The 19,394-nt window shown below is 37.7% G+C and overlaps 1 protein-coding gene across 6 annotated transcripts in view; it reads left to right on the top strand.

The window, feature by feature from the left end:
* The window catches only part of LOC121371082 (gamma-aminobutyric acid type B receptor subunit 1-like), a 159,825-nt gene extending 147,850 nt beyond the window's left edge, over positions 1–11,975 (top strand). For all 6 annotated transcript variants that reach the window (XM_041496717.1, XM_041496716.1, XM_041496715.1 and 3 more), the window contains 2 exons: positions 5,307–5,495; positions 11,688–11,975. In XM_041496717.1, coding sequence (XP_041352651.1) covers positions 5,307–5,495; positions 11,688–11,807 — 309 coding nt within the window. In that variant the 3' untranslated portion in view covers positions 11,808–11,975. The remainder of the gene's footprint in view (positions 1–5,306; positions 5,496–11,687) is intronic.
* The last annotated feature ends 7,419 nt before the right edge of the window (positions 11,976–19,394 follow it).

Raw genomic sequence — 19,394 nt, 5'->3', positions numbered from 1 at the left:
ATGCACCAGCCGTGTTCAATGGGGGGAAGGTCTGGGCTCATTGCTGGCCATGGCATTCGATAGAAGTTGTTCTGCTGAAGGTGAGCATTGACGATTCGTGCACGGTGAGCACGGGAATTGTCGTCCTGAAAAACAAAACGTCGACCCACACGCCTAGCAAACGGGACGACAAAGGGTGTCAGTATGTTGTCCCGGTAGTACTGCCCAGTGACCCTTCCTTGCACAATATGGAGAGGGGCCATGTCAGTCATAGTGATACCACCCCACACCATAACCGATCCACCGCCAAATCTTGTCATGAAATCGCATTTTGACGTTGGTGTCCCGTTCATTTCGTCGTCGCCAGACCCGACCACGCCTGTCAAGGAAGTCGAACGTGAATAGGGACTCATCTGAAAACATGACACGTGACCAGCGACGAATGCCCCAGTTCTGACGCTCCCTACACCATTCACGTTTGTGGGCAATGTGACAATTCCTCAACGTACGCACAGCCCGAGTCCGTCGAGCATGAAGATGGGCTGCATGAAGACGATTTCTAATCGCCTGACCCGTAACTCGGACACCAGTAGCCTGATGAAGGTTTGCAACAATTTGATTTGCCGTTTGAGCTCGATTTCTTAGAGCCTGGTAATGAATGAATCGATCCTGTACTCCTGCCGTTGCCCTGGGACGACCTGAACGGGGTCGACCGTCAACATTTTGGGTTTGTTGGTACCTGTTCCATAGCCTGCTAATCACTGACTTCGAAACATTGAAGGTGTTGGCCACTTCACGCTTAATTCTGCCCGTTTGCAGCATGCCAATAGCCCATAGACGCTCACGGCGTTGCATACGCCGCATCGCAAATTAAAACAATAAAAATTACTAAAACCAAAACAACTGTATAATCAACAGAATGAAAAAGATTGACAGAAATAATGTTCCACAGTGATTAATCGACCTTCCTGGAAATTGTCAAAATCTAGAATGACACCCCACGCACATGTACAGGGCAACAGCGTGATGCACGTGCAAACTATGAAATGTGTTTCGGTATGTTGATAAACAGACCTGAACGTTCTTTACTAGGATGTCTGTGGTCAAAACGTATGTCCGGTCTTATAGTTGATATTAACATTGTGTGTGTGTGTGTGTGTGTGTGTGTGTGTGTGTGTGTCTATATATATATATATATATATATATATATATATATATATATATTGTTAGTAAACTATAGTGGGAGAAAAGGTCCATTAGCCTCTTTCTAACCATGATATGTAGTTTGAACGTCCTCTGGTAGACTACGTATATGTGCCGCATAACTGCACAATGTACAAATTTTCCTGACTGAATAAGTAGTTTGTATTTCTTTAGTAAGATATTTTAACCTGGTCTCGTTCACTAAAAACAAGTCGTAGTAAACACGTATCTTTTTCGTACAAGTGTTACAGACTGCTGAAGAATGAAGAAAGTGCCATGTAGGCACATCCTGTTAGATCATCAACATCTGGCAATGCATCGGTGTAATGTACAGGCAGAATGTGTTATTTGCGGCGGGGAATATTTGTTATTATTACCCATATGGGCTCAAATATACGGGGTATTGCTTCTAAAGCCACTGATTGGCTGGTTTAAAAATCACGACGTTTGGTTGGTTGCTTGCCATGGCCGGAACTTCAATTTCATACATATAATGTTTCCATTCACGAGTCAGATTACACTTACGTTACACGATCTACAAAGATTTACAAAAACAAATGGACTCATTTGTTTCGTAAACATGAAATGGTATATTTTCAGAAGCAACGGCTTTAGTAATATATAAAAATAATTATTTTCAAATGCAAATACAGTTGTATTATTTTGTACTGTAAACATTTGGCTGTAAAAAGAACGTCGTTATGCTATGACGTCACTTACATTACGTCATGTAATGCGCGTAAGATTATATGACGTAATGGCTGATGGCTTTGTTGTTGACTGCAGAGAAATTTTTACATTAAAAATCAGTTAAAATTGACAATAGGTAATAAAGATAATAACCAACTCGCTACGAGGAGTTACGAATTATCTGTCCCTCGTGAATGAATGTTGTAAAACCCTCGCCAAAGGCTCGGGTTTACAACATTCATTCACTCGGGACAGATAATTCATAATTCCTTGTAGCTGGTTAGTTGTTCTCTAATGACATCAGCTTCAGGAGGACTTATGACGTCAACCTGGAGATGACGTCACTAACTTTTGGGGTTGACGTTTGGGAAAGTAAATAGAAAACAGCTGTTCTTACCGGTAGGGCCGTGAATCAATTCATATAAATGTATGTATTGATTTCATTAAGAAAACGATACATTCTCCAGGCGACATCTGAGGAAATTAAGTGCTATCATTTACAATTTAGGCCTACAGTAGTTTATTTTTATTTCTCTCATCCTCAGGTATATGGAACAAAGCTATTCCATGAAAGAAAGCCATGTAAGAAATTTCTATCTTACATGGGATATCACGCGCTTACATTTAACATGACGTCGGTGGTAATATATGACGTCATATTAATGTGAGGCGGTGACGTGAGGTCATTAGCCACAGTTTTAAATTAATATTTTGTTATGAAAACCTTCATTTTAAAAGTTATCTTGTTAATTTGTGGTGTTATTTATAACACATGAAACAAACACGGTAAATACGATAGTGCAGTTTATTTATGATAAAATGGTCAAATAAAAAGGTTAATTGTTCAGCCATCTTTGTCTGTTCGTGTAAAATAATGGTTTATTTACGGAATGAATGAGAGAAAAAGACTCCATCATATGTGGTCATGTGGGATAGAAAAAGTACACCCTCGGTGGTGAAAAGTTCGACCATGGGACTCGACAAGCCTCGTCCCAGGTCGAAATTTTGACCACCTCGGGTGTACTTTTTCTATCCCACATGACCGCATATGATGGAGTCTTATATTCTCCGTAGACTGTTTTTATACTAGCCTACGAGTTACTTTATAATTCTGCAGTAGAGATATGAATAATTAAAACCAATCAATGTAATTTAATTATAAATAGCTAATGTGTTATTCTATCCACTCTGAATTATTGGTAAACTACCTGTAGATATTTATAACCTCCAATAACCCCTAAACCGTTTTTGACAGGACACTGAGATGGTACATCTGGTGAGCATCAGCCGCTGCTCGTGACACTAAGATACTCGGGTGCCCTATTGCGTTCTAATATCCCAATGTAGCTGTTTTATAGAGAAGACACTGATATTCAGGAAAAAACCCAACTGTTTTTTGTGTTACAATAGGTAGCGAATTACATGTATTAATAAATAATAAACAATTTTAGGGCATATCTGAATTGTTTAGGACATAATGCGTCAACCCTTGTGAATGTAATATTTGGTTTTATGCCAAAGTTTTTTGTCTAAGTCATAACTAACAGAAAAGGTTTATTTAAGTTTTCTGTTCACTGGTTTTTGCCACAGGAGTTCACCAATGCCACCAATGCCAATATGGGTGACATTCAGATTAGAATATCTGAGATTGTACAAGCTCACATTGTGTATATAACTGTACTCGTTTTGAAGTTAACAAAATATTAATTTCACCAAGCATAAAACTGAAATACATTTTGTTCGTACAGTCCTATTAATGCAATGACATAGATACCATTCATATCAATTTAGTTCCCCCAAAAGCTGTGCATTAATGATGTACTTGCCAGCACTGCTGTTATGACAGAAATTTCCATACGTCATCATCGATGCTAAATATTCCAAATATTTGATCCACTCTAGTGACATTCATGTTTGGACAGAATCCAGAGGTTAAACCACATATGCATAGCTATCATTTGTCTCTTTTAGTTGCAAAAGCCATTCCATATGCTTGACACACATACAGGGCTTTAGAATGGACCAAAGTTGTGGCGATAAAGAGTATTTTAAGAAATAGGCAAGCCCCAATTAAGTGGAAACATGCCAACAACAAAACATTTTACCTCAATCAATGGAATGTTAAGCTGTAATTAGATTAAAACAACTTGAAATGCATTTCTGAATATGTACAACTCTTTACCAGTTATTATTAACATTACTGGACTAAAACGATCTCAGACAAAAAGCTGTTGTGCACAAATTAGTGATGTATAAAACCTTGCTCATAGCACCGGAAGGTTTCCAGGTTTTAGTATTTGTCTGACAGAAAGGCATTATTGACTGTTCCTGGCCTGTCTAAGAGGTACCCAACTGCTGACAGTTGGTGGAACATAAAATTAAAAGCCCCAAAGCAAAGACATTTTAATATTGTTCATGTAACTGCATCCGAGAAGCTAGCTTGACTATAGCCAATATATAGGTCGTCGTCAAACAATGTTCCTCACACTTTTAAGAAGGAATCATGTTTCCATTTATTCATAGAGCATTCAACATAGATCATGGCAAGAATGTTAATTAGCTAATGCAGGTTTTTGTTTTACCAAATGTGATGTCTGATACAACTAAACAAAATAGTGATGGTAGGGCCTAATCATGATGGTAGTGCATGATGGTGATGATGATGATGATGCACTTCATTTAATTTTTCTGTACTTTTTACACATTATTTTAGTTAAAACTGAATTTTGAAAACTATAAAATGCCATTTTTTATTTTCTGTCTGTATTTGGCTTCATAAATTTGATTTATTCGTGAAATTTTACTGCTTTTCATATTGAGTACAATTCCATTACTATTCCTATGGAAAATAACTGGTTTTGGCCAAATATTCATTAAATGTGGCCAACAGTTGGCCGCATTGATGCAATTGTTATTCTTTGGCCAGGCATTGACCACAAAATAGTAATGTAAAATATTCAGAAATTATTAGGTACAATTCTCTAGACTGTCTATATAATTAGCTGATTTTGGCCAATTTTACTTAAGTAGGGTCAGTAAGACTGCTATTTTTGGATTCATGACCACTTTTTACACAAAGTGGGCTTGTCAAACCTCCCTTGCCAAAAATTCTGATTAAAGCCATCTGCCCCTTTGAGTAAAAGATCAAATGGACATGAGCTTCAAAAGGATGTTGTTAGATCCACATGTAATAGTTATTAACCAGTGGAGCTAATTTTAATTAGATTGCCTGATAGCTTGGTGAGGTCCCAAATTCAATCATCTCAGGCAGGTGATTAAGAGATATCTTGCCACCATTTTACCATCACTTAACATACAATATAATACATTTTCTTTTACTTTATTTAATTCTTTTTTTTTTTTTTTTTTTTTTTTTTTTTTTTTTTGTGGGTTTTTTTGTATCAGTACTTGTTGTTTTTTGTCGGCAATTGTAGGTGAGCATTCCAGCATTGAACGACTCCAAAGCAATTGGAATGTGCATCTACAATGTGATTCTACTAACTTTAGTTGGGTTACCACTGTCACTGATACTGGACGACGATGTTGACATTATGTTTGGTGGCATGTCTGCCCTCTTCATAGCTGGAACTACATCTACTCAGTGTCTTATATTTATTCCAAAAGTAAGTACCTTTTTGTAATGTAGATGGTATAATATATCATATTATGCATGAAGATAACCACGTGTTAGCGTTTACAACAAAATCACAAATATTTTCCAAACTCAAGATAATTTAATGGTGGATTCTCAAAATTTGAAAGTATCACATTTTGCTGTTTTACATGTATTAGTGGTAAATACTACAATAGAATATTTGCATAATTATCTTAAGAATATCAAAATAATAATGTGTTGCCACTAACCTTAAACATTGTCTTTCTCAAGAATATTTGCTGAAAAATGTAAATGATATAGAAAATCTACATTACTTATTCATTAAAATATCACCTATTAAATAGCAACCTCTTTAGCAGTTAAATAGGAAAAGCAATGTTTACCTTTCTATTTTAGAAGAAAATAGCAGTCCCTGTGATGTTATTCTACCCCTTACTTCAAGGGGTCTGAAAAGGGAAGCAACACTCATTATATACCTCTGTAGACGAGCAATACATTAAATGTTATGGCATTCACTTCTAGGTGCATTAATAAACCGTCAATTTACAACATAATTACGGAAGTTGTGCTACCTTTTGAACAACAAATACAGAAAAGGATACTCTTTTAAAAGGAATCATATTTGACTCCTACATGTCATTACTTGGATGAAATAGTAATATGATCCCTTTAGAAGAGATCCGTGTCTTTCATATTTTAAATAATAAATATCATCTTGTATCATGTGGTTTCCTTATTTTATTAGAAGCCTTCCTTAAACTTATAGACCCTAGTTTCAACCTGTGAACCTGGTTAATCTACAAACATGTTGCGTATTTGGATAAAAATACAAATGAGTGAAACAAGTGTCTGTGACGTTAAAATGTTAAACAGATGTGCTCATCATCATAACCATTATTTTTCAGACGTATTTGCATTAAAACAAAATACTAATGCATTTAACTGTATCAAAAACACATCTGATGTACGAAAATGGATAATGTAACCAATAAAATCTAAGTAACGTCCGATTTCAATTTGCACAAACGGCTTTAATATTTAAAAATATGTCTTAAAACTAAGGTCTGTCAATTTAATATTGGTTGATGTTGTTGTAAATAATATTTTATTAAAGGTACCCATCTCTAAACAAATGCCGAATTTCCTTTTAAGTTTGAGGGCGAGTGAAAAAACTCTCTGGAACTAGAAGTGTAGCATACAAGTATATGAATGATGTTGCAAATATTTTGTTTTACTTTTCGGTAACAATGTCCATTAGTTCTTTTAAAAGTCAACCCGTCGAATGACTCTCTGAATGGGATAAGTCAGTATGTGTTCTAGTCCGGCAGCAGAGGGATTAACCTAAAATGCTCGGTTATAATTGTTTGTATTGGTGTTTATTTATATTTGGGGTGTATATATAGTGATACTCAAGTGGGTGTAGAGTAATTTAAAATATTCAAGATGGCCACCAAGGAATCTGAAACTCAATAAGGTGCTATATATCTGTAACCAGATATGATAAAGTTATGAATTATTTTTCTTTTTGTATGTTTTGAAGGGCAAAGAATTCAATAAAACCATTATCTGAAGGAAATAGTAAAACTAATTAATATAATATTCAAGATGGCTGCCAGGGAGTGTGAAAATCAATGAAGTGCTATATCTCTGTAACCAAGTATGATAGAAACATGAATTAGATGTGGGGTTGTTTGGTTTTTTTTGGTATATTTAAAAAGATAAATAATTAAATTAAACAATTATTTGAAGTAACAGTACAAATAATTAATATATATTAAATAACATGATACTGTATATTGCCAAAAAGGATCTCATCAGTGAACATTTGACCGATCTCCTTGTTAGTGCAACCAAATGTTACATATATTAGTTACAATATATTTTGATTTTTAAATACAGTATATATCAGTTCTACTGTGCTTATATTTGACTCTTCTTCCTCTGCGTTCAAGCTATAGTTGATCATGCTTTAGATTGGAGTCTGGTCGTGGTGATAAAAAAACGTTGTCTCTATCAAGTCTTCTTTGGAACCCCAAAGCTTGACAGCCAGTGTTACTCCGTTCAGCCAGTGCCTTTTCCTGTTTCATCGTAGAGGGGAAAGAATTGCAGGATGTGCTCTGGGGACTGTGGTCCTGTTTGACATGGACATTCATCAGTGTCTGCCAGTTACAGGCGGTACATATGGGATCTGAGATGGCAGTCACTGGTTCTTAGCTTGAAAATGGTTGTCTCTTGGGTGCATCGGAACTTTCTGTTAATTATGTTTTTTGTCTCTGAAGGAGATTGGATGATTTGGCTGTTCCATTGTGATTCCCTCCTTTGCCAGCCTGTCAGCATGTTCATTACCTGCAATACCACAATGTGCTGGAACCCACTGGACTACAACTTGCATGTGTAGAGTAAGATCAGCCAGTCCCTGTTGAACTGCTATTACTAGGTTTCCTTCAGGTTACTCTATGCTCTGAGTGAGGGATTTGCAATCTGTCAGAAACACAAGATGTGATGGAAGTTGATTCTCCAAATTGATGATTTTGGTGGCTTGAAGAACGGCATTTGTTTCTGCTCTGAAGTTTGTCGACTGTTTTCCTGCTGGATATAATCTGGAAGTCACTCGTCCATCAGGAAATCTTAAGTGGACACCGCTACCAGCATTCTTTACTGCCTCTTCGGCTGAGCCATCTGTGTAGACATGGGTCCACTGTGAGGTGTTGTACTTGTCTTGAAGCATTTCTAGTGTGAGAGACTTTAGGATCTATCAAGGGTTACCATTCTTCAGGTGTCTTTGGTAGAATATCAGAGTATGTGTGTCCAAGCTGTCTGGCAAGATGGTTTATGCTGCTTCGTTTTAAACAGGGTTTTTTTTCGCTCTTGGAGTTGTTGATGTGCTGGGTGAGGTGGAAGCCTCTTTGGTTTCTCTTCTCTCCGTGTGTCTAGTGACAGCAGTCCTGTTGTTTGTTCCAGTGCACTGATTGAAGTGGTTTTCATGCCACTTGTTATAAGGCGCATTCCTGCGTTCTGTATCTTTGTCAGTCTGTTGGTGTGTGTCTTTGCAGCGGTTGCACAGACCGATGGTCCGTATTCCATAACAGGACTGACAGCTCATGTGTACACTTGTTGTAGGATTTTGCTGATAGCTCCCCATTTGGTGCCTGCCAACTTTTTCATGAGAGAGACTTTTCTTGTGGCTCTGTTCTCAACCTCTTTTATGTGTGGGTTCCACGATAACTGTTTGTCTAGCTTGACTCCGAGATAAGTTGGGGTGATCTCCTGTGGTAGCTCTTTTCTGCTGGCAGTCAACTTGAAGGTTAGTAATCGGTTACGAGAGTTCAACATCGATTGCAATGGCTGCGTGCACATGAACCAAATCGGTTTCACTTAGCCCACTGGAGACGTGTGCTATTCACTGACGAGTCTCGGTTCTCGATTTACAGGTCAGACGGACGACAACGTGTCTATCGACGTCAATGTGAGCGATATTCAGACGTGTGCCTTTAGGATAACGATAGATTAGGGGGAGGGTCTGTTAGGGTTTGGGGGTAATTTCTCATGGCGTGAAAACACCTCTCGTGGTGATCCAGGGCAATCTTACAGACGTAAGATATCGGTTTCAGGTCATCAGGCCTCACGTCCTTCCACTTATCTATGCGAGTAACCTTACGTTGCAACAGGATAATGCGACACCGCACATTGCGAGGGTTTGTCTTAACTTCTTCAAACAAAACAATGTCCTAGTGCTCGATTGGCCACCCTACAGTCCAGATATGAACCCGATTGATCATGTGTAAGCCGAGCTGGACAGGATGGTCAGGAATCGCGTCAGCGTCCTAAACAACGTCGATCAGCTAACGCAGGCCCTTCCTCATGAGTGGAATAACATCCCACAAAGGACCATAAACAACTTGATTGAGTCCATGGTAAGGAGAGTTAAAGCAGCGACTGCAGCCCGGGGTGGGCACACACCCTATTGATTTGTATCAGAAAATGGAGTAGGGTACCCACCTTTCAACGTTATCCATGCAAACGTCGTCTGTGATAACACAACAAAACTTGTTGAAATTTATTTAGTTATGAAGACATAACCTAAAATTACAAACAATGAAATAATAATCAATAAAACATTTGAAATATTTCTCACCAAAAAAATATTGCGTTTGGCTTTTTTCCGTCAGAATACAAAAGAAGACGACATATATCAAGAATGCATTTTTGTCACGCAGCCATCTGAGATGAAAGTTCCAGACCTATTCGGCCAAAGATGAACAGTTTGAAATAGAGAACTCGCTGACATCACCATAAGAAATTCAAATAGAAAAACATATAAGCCATTATCGTTTAAGGAAGAAATATGAAACAAACATACATGACATTTGACTTTATTCTAAAAGCTGAGGACATGTTTTCTGTGTCTGTGTTCCCAACGTCTTAAGAATCCATACTATATGAGACATTATTTACGAGGTCCAACAAATACATCACCAATTCCCAGTCTCAAATCTTTATGATTATCACAAACAAGGAAGGACTTCCAATATATTACGGCCAGAAGGTGACAGAAATAGGATTAAACAGACGTCGATTGCCTAAAAATCCAGATACTTGAAATTATTCAGTCTCAAACCTGTACATAGTTCACGAATGTTAAAAATATATACTTTAAACATAAATTATCCTTATATAAAACAATCCCTCACAACGAACTAATTAAGGCACAAAAATTGAAGTAATTTAAAATAGACATATATGCAATGCTAGACTTCTTCATTAATAACATGTAGGGATAAAGCATACAAACAGGAAGCAGGTATGCTATTGGCACAATCAAAACAAAGCAGACTACTTTAAAAGCTTGAATTCACTTGATGGTATATTATTGATGAGTCTGTGTCTTTCATTAATAGCTGAATTATATATTATTGTCCACTGAATTAACAAGAGTTGGAAATGAAGGAAGGTACTTAAAGTAACAATTCAGTTTTATACCTCAATCTAAATATAGAATGAATGAATGTTTAATGACACCCCAGCACGAAAAATACATCGGCTATTGGGTGAATCTAAATATAGATAATCAAATGTACCATTGTTTTCAAACTAAGCTGTGTGACAAAATGGATGATGTCAACTGTTCAATCGTACTCTCTTGCATATTTTTGCACAGACATTCATAAACTCCCGATGGCTTTAAATTGTTTTATGATAGACATTAAAAAGCCATTTTTGGATATGACAATCAACCAACAGAAACAGGAAGGATGTACATATTGTAATGTTTTATCTGTCTGACAATGGAGAGGTTTCGTAATCACCCCATTACTGTTAGGGATATTAAAAACTAATAATAATGTGTCGAATTTACAAAGCCTGTTTATGTCTTACACACGTGTAACTATATACATACATTTACAATGCTTAAACACCTATGTTTAAGAAAGACAGTCTTTGTAACTTCGGTCCAGTATGATTATGTAATGGTACTAATTGTTTAGTTAGTTTTATAGTACTGTCAATGACTTAAATATTGCAGCATTTTGAGAAGTGTAATTTATTTTATTATTTTATTGTTTTAATTATTTCAGGGGGCCTGAAAATTTGAAAACCCTATTGAATATGGATTTATTATTATTATTATTATTATTATTAGTTGTTGTTTTTTTGTTGTTGTTGTTGTGGGTTTTTTTTAAATAGGGGGACTGTAACTTTTATATTTTACTCTAAGTAAAAAAACCCAATACGACGACAGACACAAGGGCAATAAGTACAATGGGTTTTTCTTTGCAATTTTGAAGATGTTGTAATTTTGAGAACTTGAAGTAATGGGTGTGAAATATCAAAGTTACAGTCCCCATACTTTTTTTAAAATTATTATTATTTTATTTTTTAATACAATTCCATATTTAGTAGGGTTATCTTTCTTTTTTCTTCTCTTTTCTTTTTGTTTCTTAATGTTTGGTGTATGGGGGGGGGGGGGAGAGGACATCCTATATATTAAACACAAATGTTATTACATATAGCAGGTCTTTTAATTGTAAAGAACGAGAAGCACATTGCTATGACGTCGCCAACTACACTATAGGGTGACCTATTATTATCCGTAACAGTTGACATATCGGATTTGTTTATTGGGGATGTTTCTTATATATTTTTTTTTAATACAGTCTGCTACCTGGATATGCTATATTACAGTGTTTCGCTTTTGTAGGTGAAACAATTAAAGAAGTACATGGAAGGAGACAGAAGCCAGTGCCGTGTTACCACGAGTCAAGAGAACAAATTTTCAGAAAAGCAATGTTCCCATACTGATTTTACGAGTAGCGCTTAATAAATTGCTTACATTAAGAACAGCTAAATATGAAGTTGTGGTGTTATCAGAAACGATGTGTGAGAATTGAACAATTGATAAATAATTCTTGAAATAGTAACTAATTCCAAAACCTGTAATGGTACATGACATTTTATATAAATTGTTCAAACAATATCATCAACAAAATTGGATTCTTTTTTAAATTAATATTCACCCGACACAGACACACTCATGCATACATCGATTACATGATCTTGGAAGTATGGCAAGCAACACGCAAATACGTCTAGTATTATTGCTGTAACTTATGACACTGTTTACGTTAAAGAATACCTGAGTGGCCACAAATCCAGGCCCGTAGGAATGTGGGGGGCCTGTGCGGTTTTTTTGTGTGTGGGGTTTTTTTGGGGGGTGGGGGGGGGGGGGGGTCAAACTGTATAAAGATATTAAAAATGGCTTGTACATCCCTCGATAGAGATGGTGCGATTGCACACGCACACACAAACACAACTCCAGATATGGTTCCCTTCGGGCCCGCAATCCCTTTTAACGATGATTAAAAATGTTAGCAGTAAAGTGGCAAAGAAATGAGATTAATTATTTAGACGCGATGGAATTAAAGCCGTACTAATGTCTGTGTTGTTCCAGTCCTTGTTTTGTTAGCGGAACTTAGTTTTACGGTAAAACATAACATTGGTTTTTGGTTTTAGTTTTCGATTTTTTTTTTTTTTTTAATATGAAAATGTTTCTCGTTTGAGTTCACTTGATCATTATACCCCCTTCTCACTTGAACGATTTTCTACGCGAATTCCGTGCGACTACCAAATCGTACAGGGTGTACGGGAGTCGCACGGCAGTATGTTGGTAATTCGCACAGAGTGTAGGGGTGTCGTGTGTAATTCGGACGTGTCGCATACCGGTGCGAGTTTTTTTAAATGTTGAAAATTTTCATACGGCTGTCGTACGGTTCGCATTGGTCGCATAGGGGTTGCACAGCAGTGGCACGGGAGTCTGAAGAGCTCAGCCGTGGGACTCCCAGCGGACCCCCTGCGACTCCCGTGTGACATTCATCAGACTTCCGTACAACTGCCGTGCAACCTGTGCGAATCTCATGCGAGTGTATGCGAGCCTGGTGGGACTGCCATCAGACTGCTGTACAAGCTTTAAGCTAGGTTCATACTTCTCTGCCGACACTGGTCGGCGGGTACTCGGCACACTCCGTCGTGATTATGTTTCATACTCAGTCCGCTTTCCTCAAGCTCGCCGTTCAACAGACGAGTGCATTTCGGAATTTTCACGTGCGCTTTTTTACGGCTGGCAATTCATACTTTGCATGTTGTCGTGACCCGCGCTACAAATGGATTCATCATCTGATGAAGCTGTGCTATTTTATGCGCTGCATAGGCGTCGTAGGCCTAAAAAGAAAAATGAATAGACGATGGTCAGTGAGACCAATAAATATGTGTAGAAATGTAAGTGGTGAATTTCACTCGCTTATTCACGATATGAGAAACTTGATTGACACTGATGTACATCATAGATATTTCAGGATGAGTGCTGCCAGTATCCGCTGCCGCCACATGGGCTTTCTGATTAGCAGCAACAGATCTGTTATATGCACTATCCCACAGACAGACACACACCACAGCCTTTGTTACACCAGTTGTGGAGTACTGGCTGGATCGAGAAATATCTCAATGATAAGATGGATCCGACCACCCACCTCACCATGAGCGGATATACGTCCCGCTCCCATGTATGTATGTATTTATCTATGTAAGTAATATTTGTAAGACATGTGAATGCTTACCGACATCTTAATATATTGTTACATACCTAAATAACTTAACATGTATGCTTAATGGCATAGATGTGCAAAGTTTGTCATTTCAAAGGGTTTTAGGTAAATAGTATTACATAATATTATACAAAAACAGTTACTTATGCAGTGAAATAAGGTGTGATTGGGGCGCCAGTAGTAGAATTGTGACTAACTACAATGTAGTTTTATACGAAAGGGGCTTAAGTTATAATTCATGACTAAACTGTAAAAAAGATTTTAGATTTGATATACCTGGATAGGTTCCCATCTGTTTCTCTATGTTTTACATGGTCGGATAAGAAACTCAGTAGGTCGTAGTATTTCCATTTGTGTTTTTTAATGGCAGGATCTCCACTTCTTCACACGTTGGGCCGTTTACATTTGGTGTATTGATCCCGCAAATACTTCCATCTATTTTTTATTTCCCTCCACGATCTATTTTTTTGCAATGCGCAAAAAGATAAATAAAATTCATCTCGGACAGATTAGAAATGGATCAAGCGTGTGAACGCTGAAAACATGTCAGTTTCACTCGCTTTGCTACGTCATCTTGCGTGCGCCTTACGCCTTATGTTTTTTTGTCGGCAACATTGCGGCGACCTAAATTTCCTTTCCGCATGGAGGTCGGCGAGTGAAGTATGAATCAACCTTTAGGAATATCATGCAAGTGCGGTGCGACCCCATGCGAGCGCGGTGCTACTGCCGTACAACCTGGGCGGATCTCATCAAAAAATATAATAAAAAGCGGCCTCGTTGTGGTGTGTTGAACATCAAGTGCGGTTATGGGTATGGGTATGCTATGTGCCCATATCCAAGAATAGGTTCAGGCACGCCCAACCCGGATAAGATCGACGCAAAAAGGCCCTATTTTTATGTGATTCGCGCGGATCGAACGGCGTTTGTATGGCGGTGGCACGACGCTCTGGTTGGTTGTACGGCGGTTGTACCGTATGCGCATAGGTCGCACGCGAGTGGAACAAAAATCGCATGGCGCTTGCGCGGGACTCGTACAGATCACACTGCAGTTGCACGGAACTTGAACAGTTGTCGGATGTTTCGGGCGGAAAAGTCGCACGGGAGTTAAAAGGCAGTCGCACGGCAGTTGCACAAGTGAGACTGCGCAGGGGAAAAAACTAGGTAATTCGTACGGGAATCGCACGGCTGTACGAATTTTTAGTCGCACCACAGTTGTACAAAAATCGTTCAAGTGAGAACTGGGCTTCACACACACAAATACACACACACACACGCATATATATATATATATATATATACACACACACACGCATATATATATACACACACACACACACGCATGCATGTAAGCATCCTTTGCTTTCCTTTCCGTGTGTACTTTTTTTTAAATAATTAAACAAAAATAATAAAGAAATGAACGAGTAGTTACAGAAATTAACTGTCTCGTTCATCAAAATATCTTCTTTGCATAATAATGTTAGATTTCCGGCCGTGATAGTATTGTTTTAAATTTACACACGTTTGTTTGTGGGGTTTTTGTGTGTGTGTGTGTGTGTGTGGGGGGGGGGGTGGGGGGGGGGGGGGGGGTGGGGGGGGGGGGGGGGGTGTGGGGGGGGGGGGGGGGGGGGGGGGGGGGGGGTCGTGGGGGTTTTCTTCTCTCTTTTTTTTTTTGGGGGGGGGGTAATGCAATGTATGTATGTATGTATATTTTGTTTGTTTGTTGTTGTTCACTCCGAATTATTCAGTAATAAAAGCGAACATGTTTACAATTAAACTTGGTTGATTTTCTATTCGTACGTGTTCATGGGTTGTTTTTTTTGTGGTGGATGGGTGGTGGATTTTGTGTCATTTCAAAAGTATGCAGTTTCAGTCACAACATCCGTAGATGGATGTGCTATGACTGTGCCTGGATAATGGATGCATGTGAGCCTACGAAAATTGTTCAGAAAAATGTCGGCAGTGAAATGCAATATTGATTAGCAATAGTTTATTAATCAGGTTAAATGAAGATTCATTTGATTCCCGTGGTTGCTGCACATTTGCATCAAATATAAGGGGGGTGATGTATACAATGTTCATCTCTAATGGTGGTCTGAAATGCAATTGTTTTTGTTTTGGTTGTTTTGTTTGTTGTTGTTGTTGTTGGGGTTTTTTGGGGGGTTGGGTTTTTTTGTTGTCTTTTTTGTGGGGGTTTTTTTGGCGGGGGCGGGGGGTTGTTGTTTGTTTTCATTCTACAACAATTAATCATGGTATTTGCCTAACATACACAAATAAACGACCGAAATAATTTCAGACCCATGTCGAAACGTGGTGGGACATTATGCTATAAGATCCCATCTGCCGTAATATGTGTTCGTACAAATGCTGCACAAACCGATTCACAATGGCCACCTGTACTGTACACCCATCCCCAAACTAGTCCATGAGCCAGGCCAAAAATTGGTACCATCTGAGGGCATCAAACAAAACTGTTATAATTGCTTTAGTACACCCTAGGACAAAACAAAAATGCATGATGGACATTTCAAGAGGGTAGCTTTACCTAGTTATCACACTTTTTAACATTTATCATTTAGGTGGTCGAAAAATAAGAAAAATCCGTATTTTAGTGTTTACTAAAACATTATAAACCTTGTTGATCGGTAGCCACAATGTTCTTTGTTATTTTCGCATCTGTAGTAAGTGTTGATTAAGGATCCGAGAGGTGTAATTTGGTATCCTTTTGGCATTTTTAAATATTAAAGATGACGTCCAAGATGGCTGTCAAAACAGAATTGGTAACATTTCCAATACTTTTTCAATAATGACAAAACTGTTGATATTCATGACGGTGTTTTACGTGTCAGAGGATTCATATTTAATTACTCCCAGCTAATCAAGACATTGCAACATTATTTACATCCAAGATGGCCACCACTACAGGAGCCAGAATAAGAAAATTGTAATTTATTTCATTTTACATCAACTATAGTAAGATTGTGAAATTAGGAATTGATGGGGGGGGGGGGGGGGGGGGGGGGATCATCAAAGAATATATTTACAGCAGATGCTAACTGAGTTATTGCATCACCTTTTAAATACAAGATGACCCCGAAAATGGTGGCTATATCTTTTATTCTATTTTACCCCAAACAATCATTTTTACTTTAAATGCAAGGTTTTATAGGGGCAGGAAATTCAGTTCATGCATTAACATTCTACTGAGAAATTTCATCGTTTCTGTAATTCACGATGGTTAACAAAATGGCTGCAAAAGCAAAGAACTGGGTTATATGCACCACCTGAACCAATCGTTTTGAATCCAATTGCTAAGTTTTAAGGGTTTTCAGTCCATAAAAAAATACATGTATATCTCCAAGTAAAGTTATCTAAAATAACAATTCTTATGCTGACCTCTTTGTCGTAAGGGTGCACCAATCTATTTTGAAACTATCTAGAAGAAATGTTACATCATATAGACTACGTCTATAATGCCAGTTCGACTGTGATACATGGGCAAGTCGTAGTCAATAACTGATGCTTTGGTAAAGACTGTGGAATCAACTTTTATCATTACCATGTTCTGCCTGTTGATAATTCACTGGATTCACTAGATTTGAATGGCCAAGACAATTTGTTTCGTCAGACATCAAGTTTTCTCGCCGTAACATTGTAATTTCTAGTATATGTATCAGGTTATTATGTTATGCGTATAATATTACCAAAAGGAGTTGCATATCAAATATCAACAAAAGGGTTGCTGCCTAGCACAAATGATTTGTTTTGAATATACATTACCAAATCTTAGGTGGACAATAACATAAAATGCATTAACTTGAACATCAAAATTACCCTGTCGGCTAAATGTTTTAAAAGCTGCATTGAATCGGATGCTTTCAGAGGGTGCATGGTTTCACTCCATGTGGAATAGTTACTGGTGGAAGTGATCTAAAGCTTCGTATTTTCACCAATCAACGTCTGTACCATCTAAATGTAGCCTTTCTCGTAACTTATCCATATTAGCATCCAAGTCCCCAGGTTTAATAGGTTTAAATGCTTCAGGTAGAATTTTGGTGACTCTTGCTTTTGTAACCCTATATAGTATAGCAACATTATTACAGCCTGGATGGACACGGGTCATCAAATGAGAAGTAACCTTTTCCCCCATTGTAGTTCTTGCTAGTAGCTAGATAAATTGTCTTGGTCGACAAAATACAAGGATAAAGTATATATCAATTATATAAAGATAAAAAATGAGAATTATAAAACTAAGGGATGGCTGAAATGTTCTGAGCCTAACTATAATGAATTACGCTGATGGAGTCTGTCGTTATTATAATTCAACATAATCCCCTCCCCGGTCTACACACTGCTGCCAAAGATGCTCGAGTGCCTAGATCACACTAGTGCTGCAGACTTCCTCCTGGTGGATTAAAAGGTCATTCACAATCAGAAAAGACATCATCATCATTTGCATAATGCTTACCAGTTTTTTCGTCAAGTTTGAAAAGAGGTAGAAATCTGGGGGTGCCATCGCTGGTGAATACGGAGGATGATTAATAAGTTCAAAGCCAGTTATACAAAGCAGCCATGGCAGCAACAGGTGCATAGGTGTATTGGAACCAAGCGTGCTGAAACGTTTGCTATACCCAATTTATACCTTAACTTTCTCGTGAGAAATGCCTACTCTATTGGTTATGTGAGGTGTGGTGAGTCGTCGATCATCCTTGTATTTTATCAACATTTTCTTTGGTAGTGTCAGTTGAAGCTTGTCCTGGTCTTGGATTATTTTTGACGCCCTCTTCTGCTCTTGAACTCCACTGCCCACCTCTTAACTGTTAACAGTGACAAAGGAAGGATCATCACCCCTTAAAGTTGATACCAATGCCGCGTGGATAGCTACTGGAGTCAGTCCTTTCAGTTGCAGATATTTGATGACAGCGCAGAAGCCAGTTTTGTCCATATTTTATCAACAGATAATATCTAGTCAATTTGATGTCTGTAGAGCTATGCTACAACTTTATGTATTTGGTTAAAATGCAGCATATGAGCATAAAACATATAAATACAATACAATACATCATTCGTAATTAATGCCAGAACCTTTCGGCCACCATTCGTATAAACATTAGTAACTGGTGACTTGCGTGCATATGCCCATTTACCACAGCAATGTTGGCATTGTGAACTATTTGATCCATGTCAAACAACTTATATGTAGATGCTTTTGGGAAAAGGATTGGTTTACCCTTACAACGTAGCAGTTGGTTTCAAAATTATTTTAGGTGAACACTTACAGTGGTCATTTCTTTGTTTTTGCAACCATTTTGGAATCTTGGATTCATGCAGTGATACAATGTATCTGTATTACAAAATGATTACTAGAATTGAAATGTTTCCATATAAAAAAAACACTTTGTTTTCATGACCATCTTGGATTGAAATGATAATGCAATACGTCAGTTAGCAAGAGGTTGTTATAAATGAATTATTTGGCCTATAACATTCATTCAATAACATAAAAGTATCTTCCCAGTTGATGTAAAATGCGATAAATTACTATTTCCTACTTATAAATTATGATTTGCTTATACATTGGCAGCCATCTTGGATTACAATAATGTTGCAATGCCTTAAATGGCTTGGGATAGTTCAAAATTAATTCCTGCTGAATGTGCATTTCAGTTTGTGTGATTATAACTATTTATATATTGACAAACAGATTAATACAGTAAAACGTTTTTAACATTTTAGAAAAATACCCCCTCTCTACTAAAACTAATGTTCTGACCTTAAGCTACTCAGCAGAAAGGCTCATCATGCTGTTT

This window comes from Gigantopelta aegis, chromosome 4 (assembly GCF_016097555.1).
Source record: "Gigantopelta aegis isolate Gae_Host chromosome 4, Gae_host_genome, whole genome shotgun sequence".
Classification (NCBI taxonomy): domain Eukaryota; kingdom Metazoa; phylum Mollusca; class Gastropoda; order Neomphalida; family Peltospiridae; genus Gigantopelta; species Gigantopelta aegis.
Note: the sequence above shows the minus strand (reverse complement) of the source record. Positions and strands in the feature narration are given on the sequence as shown.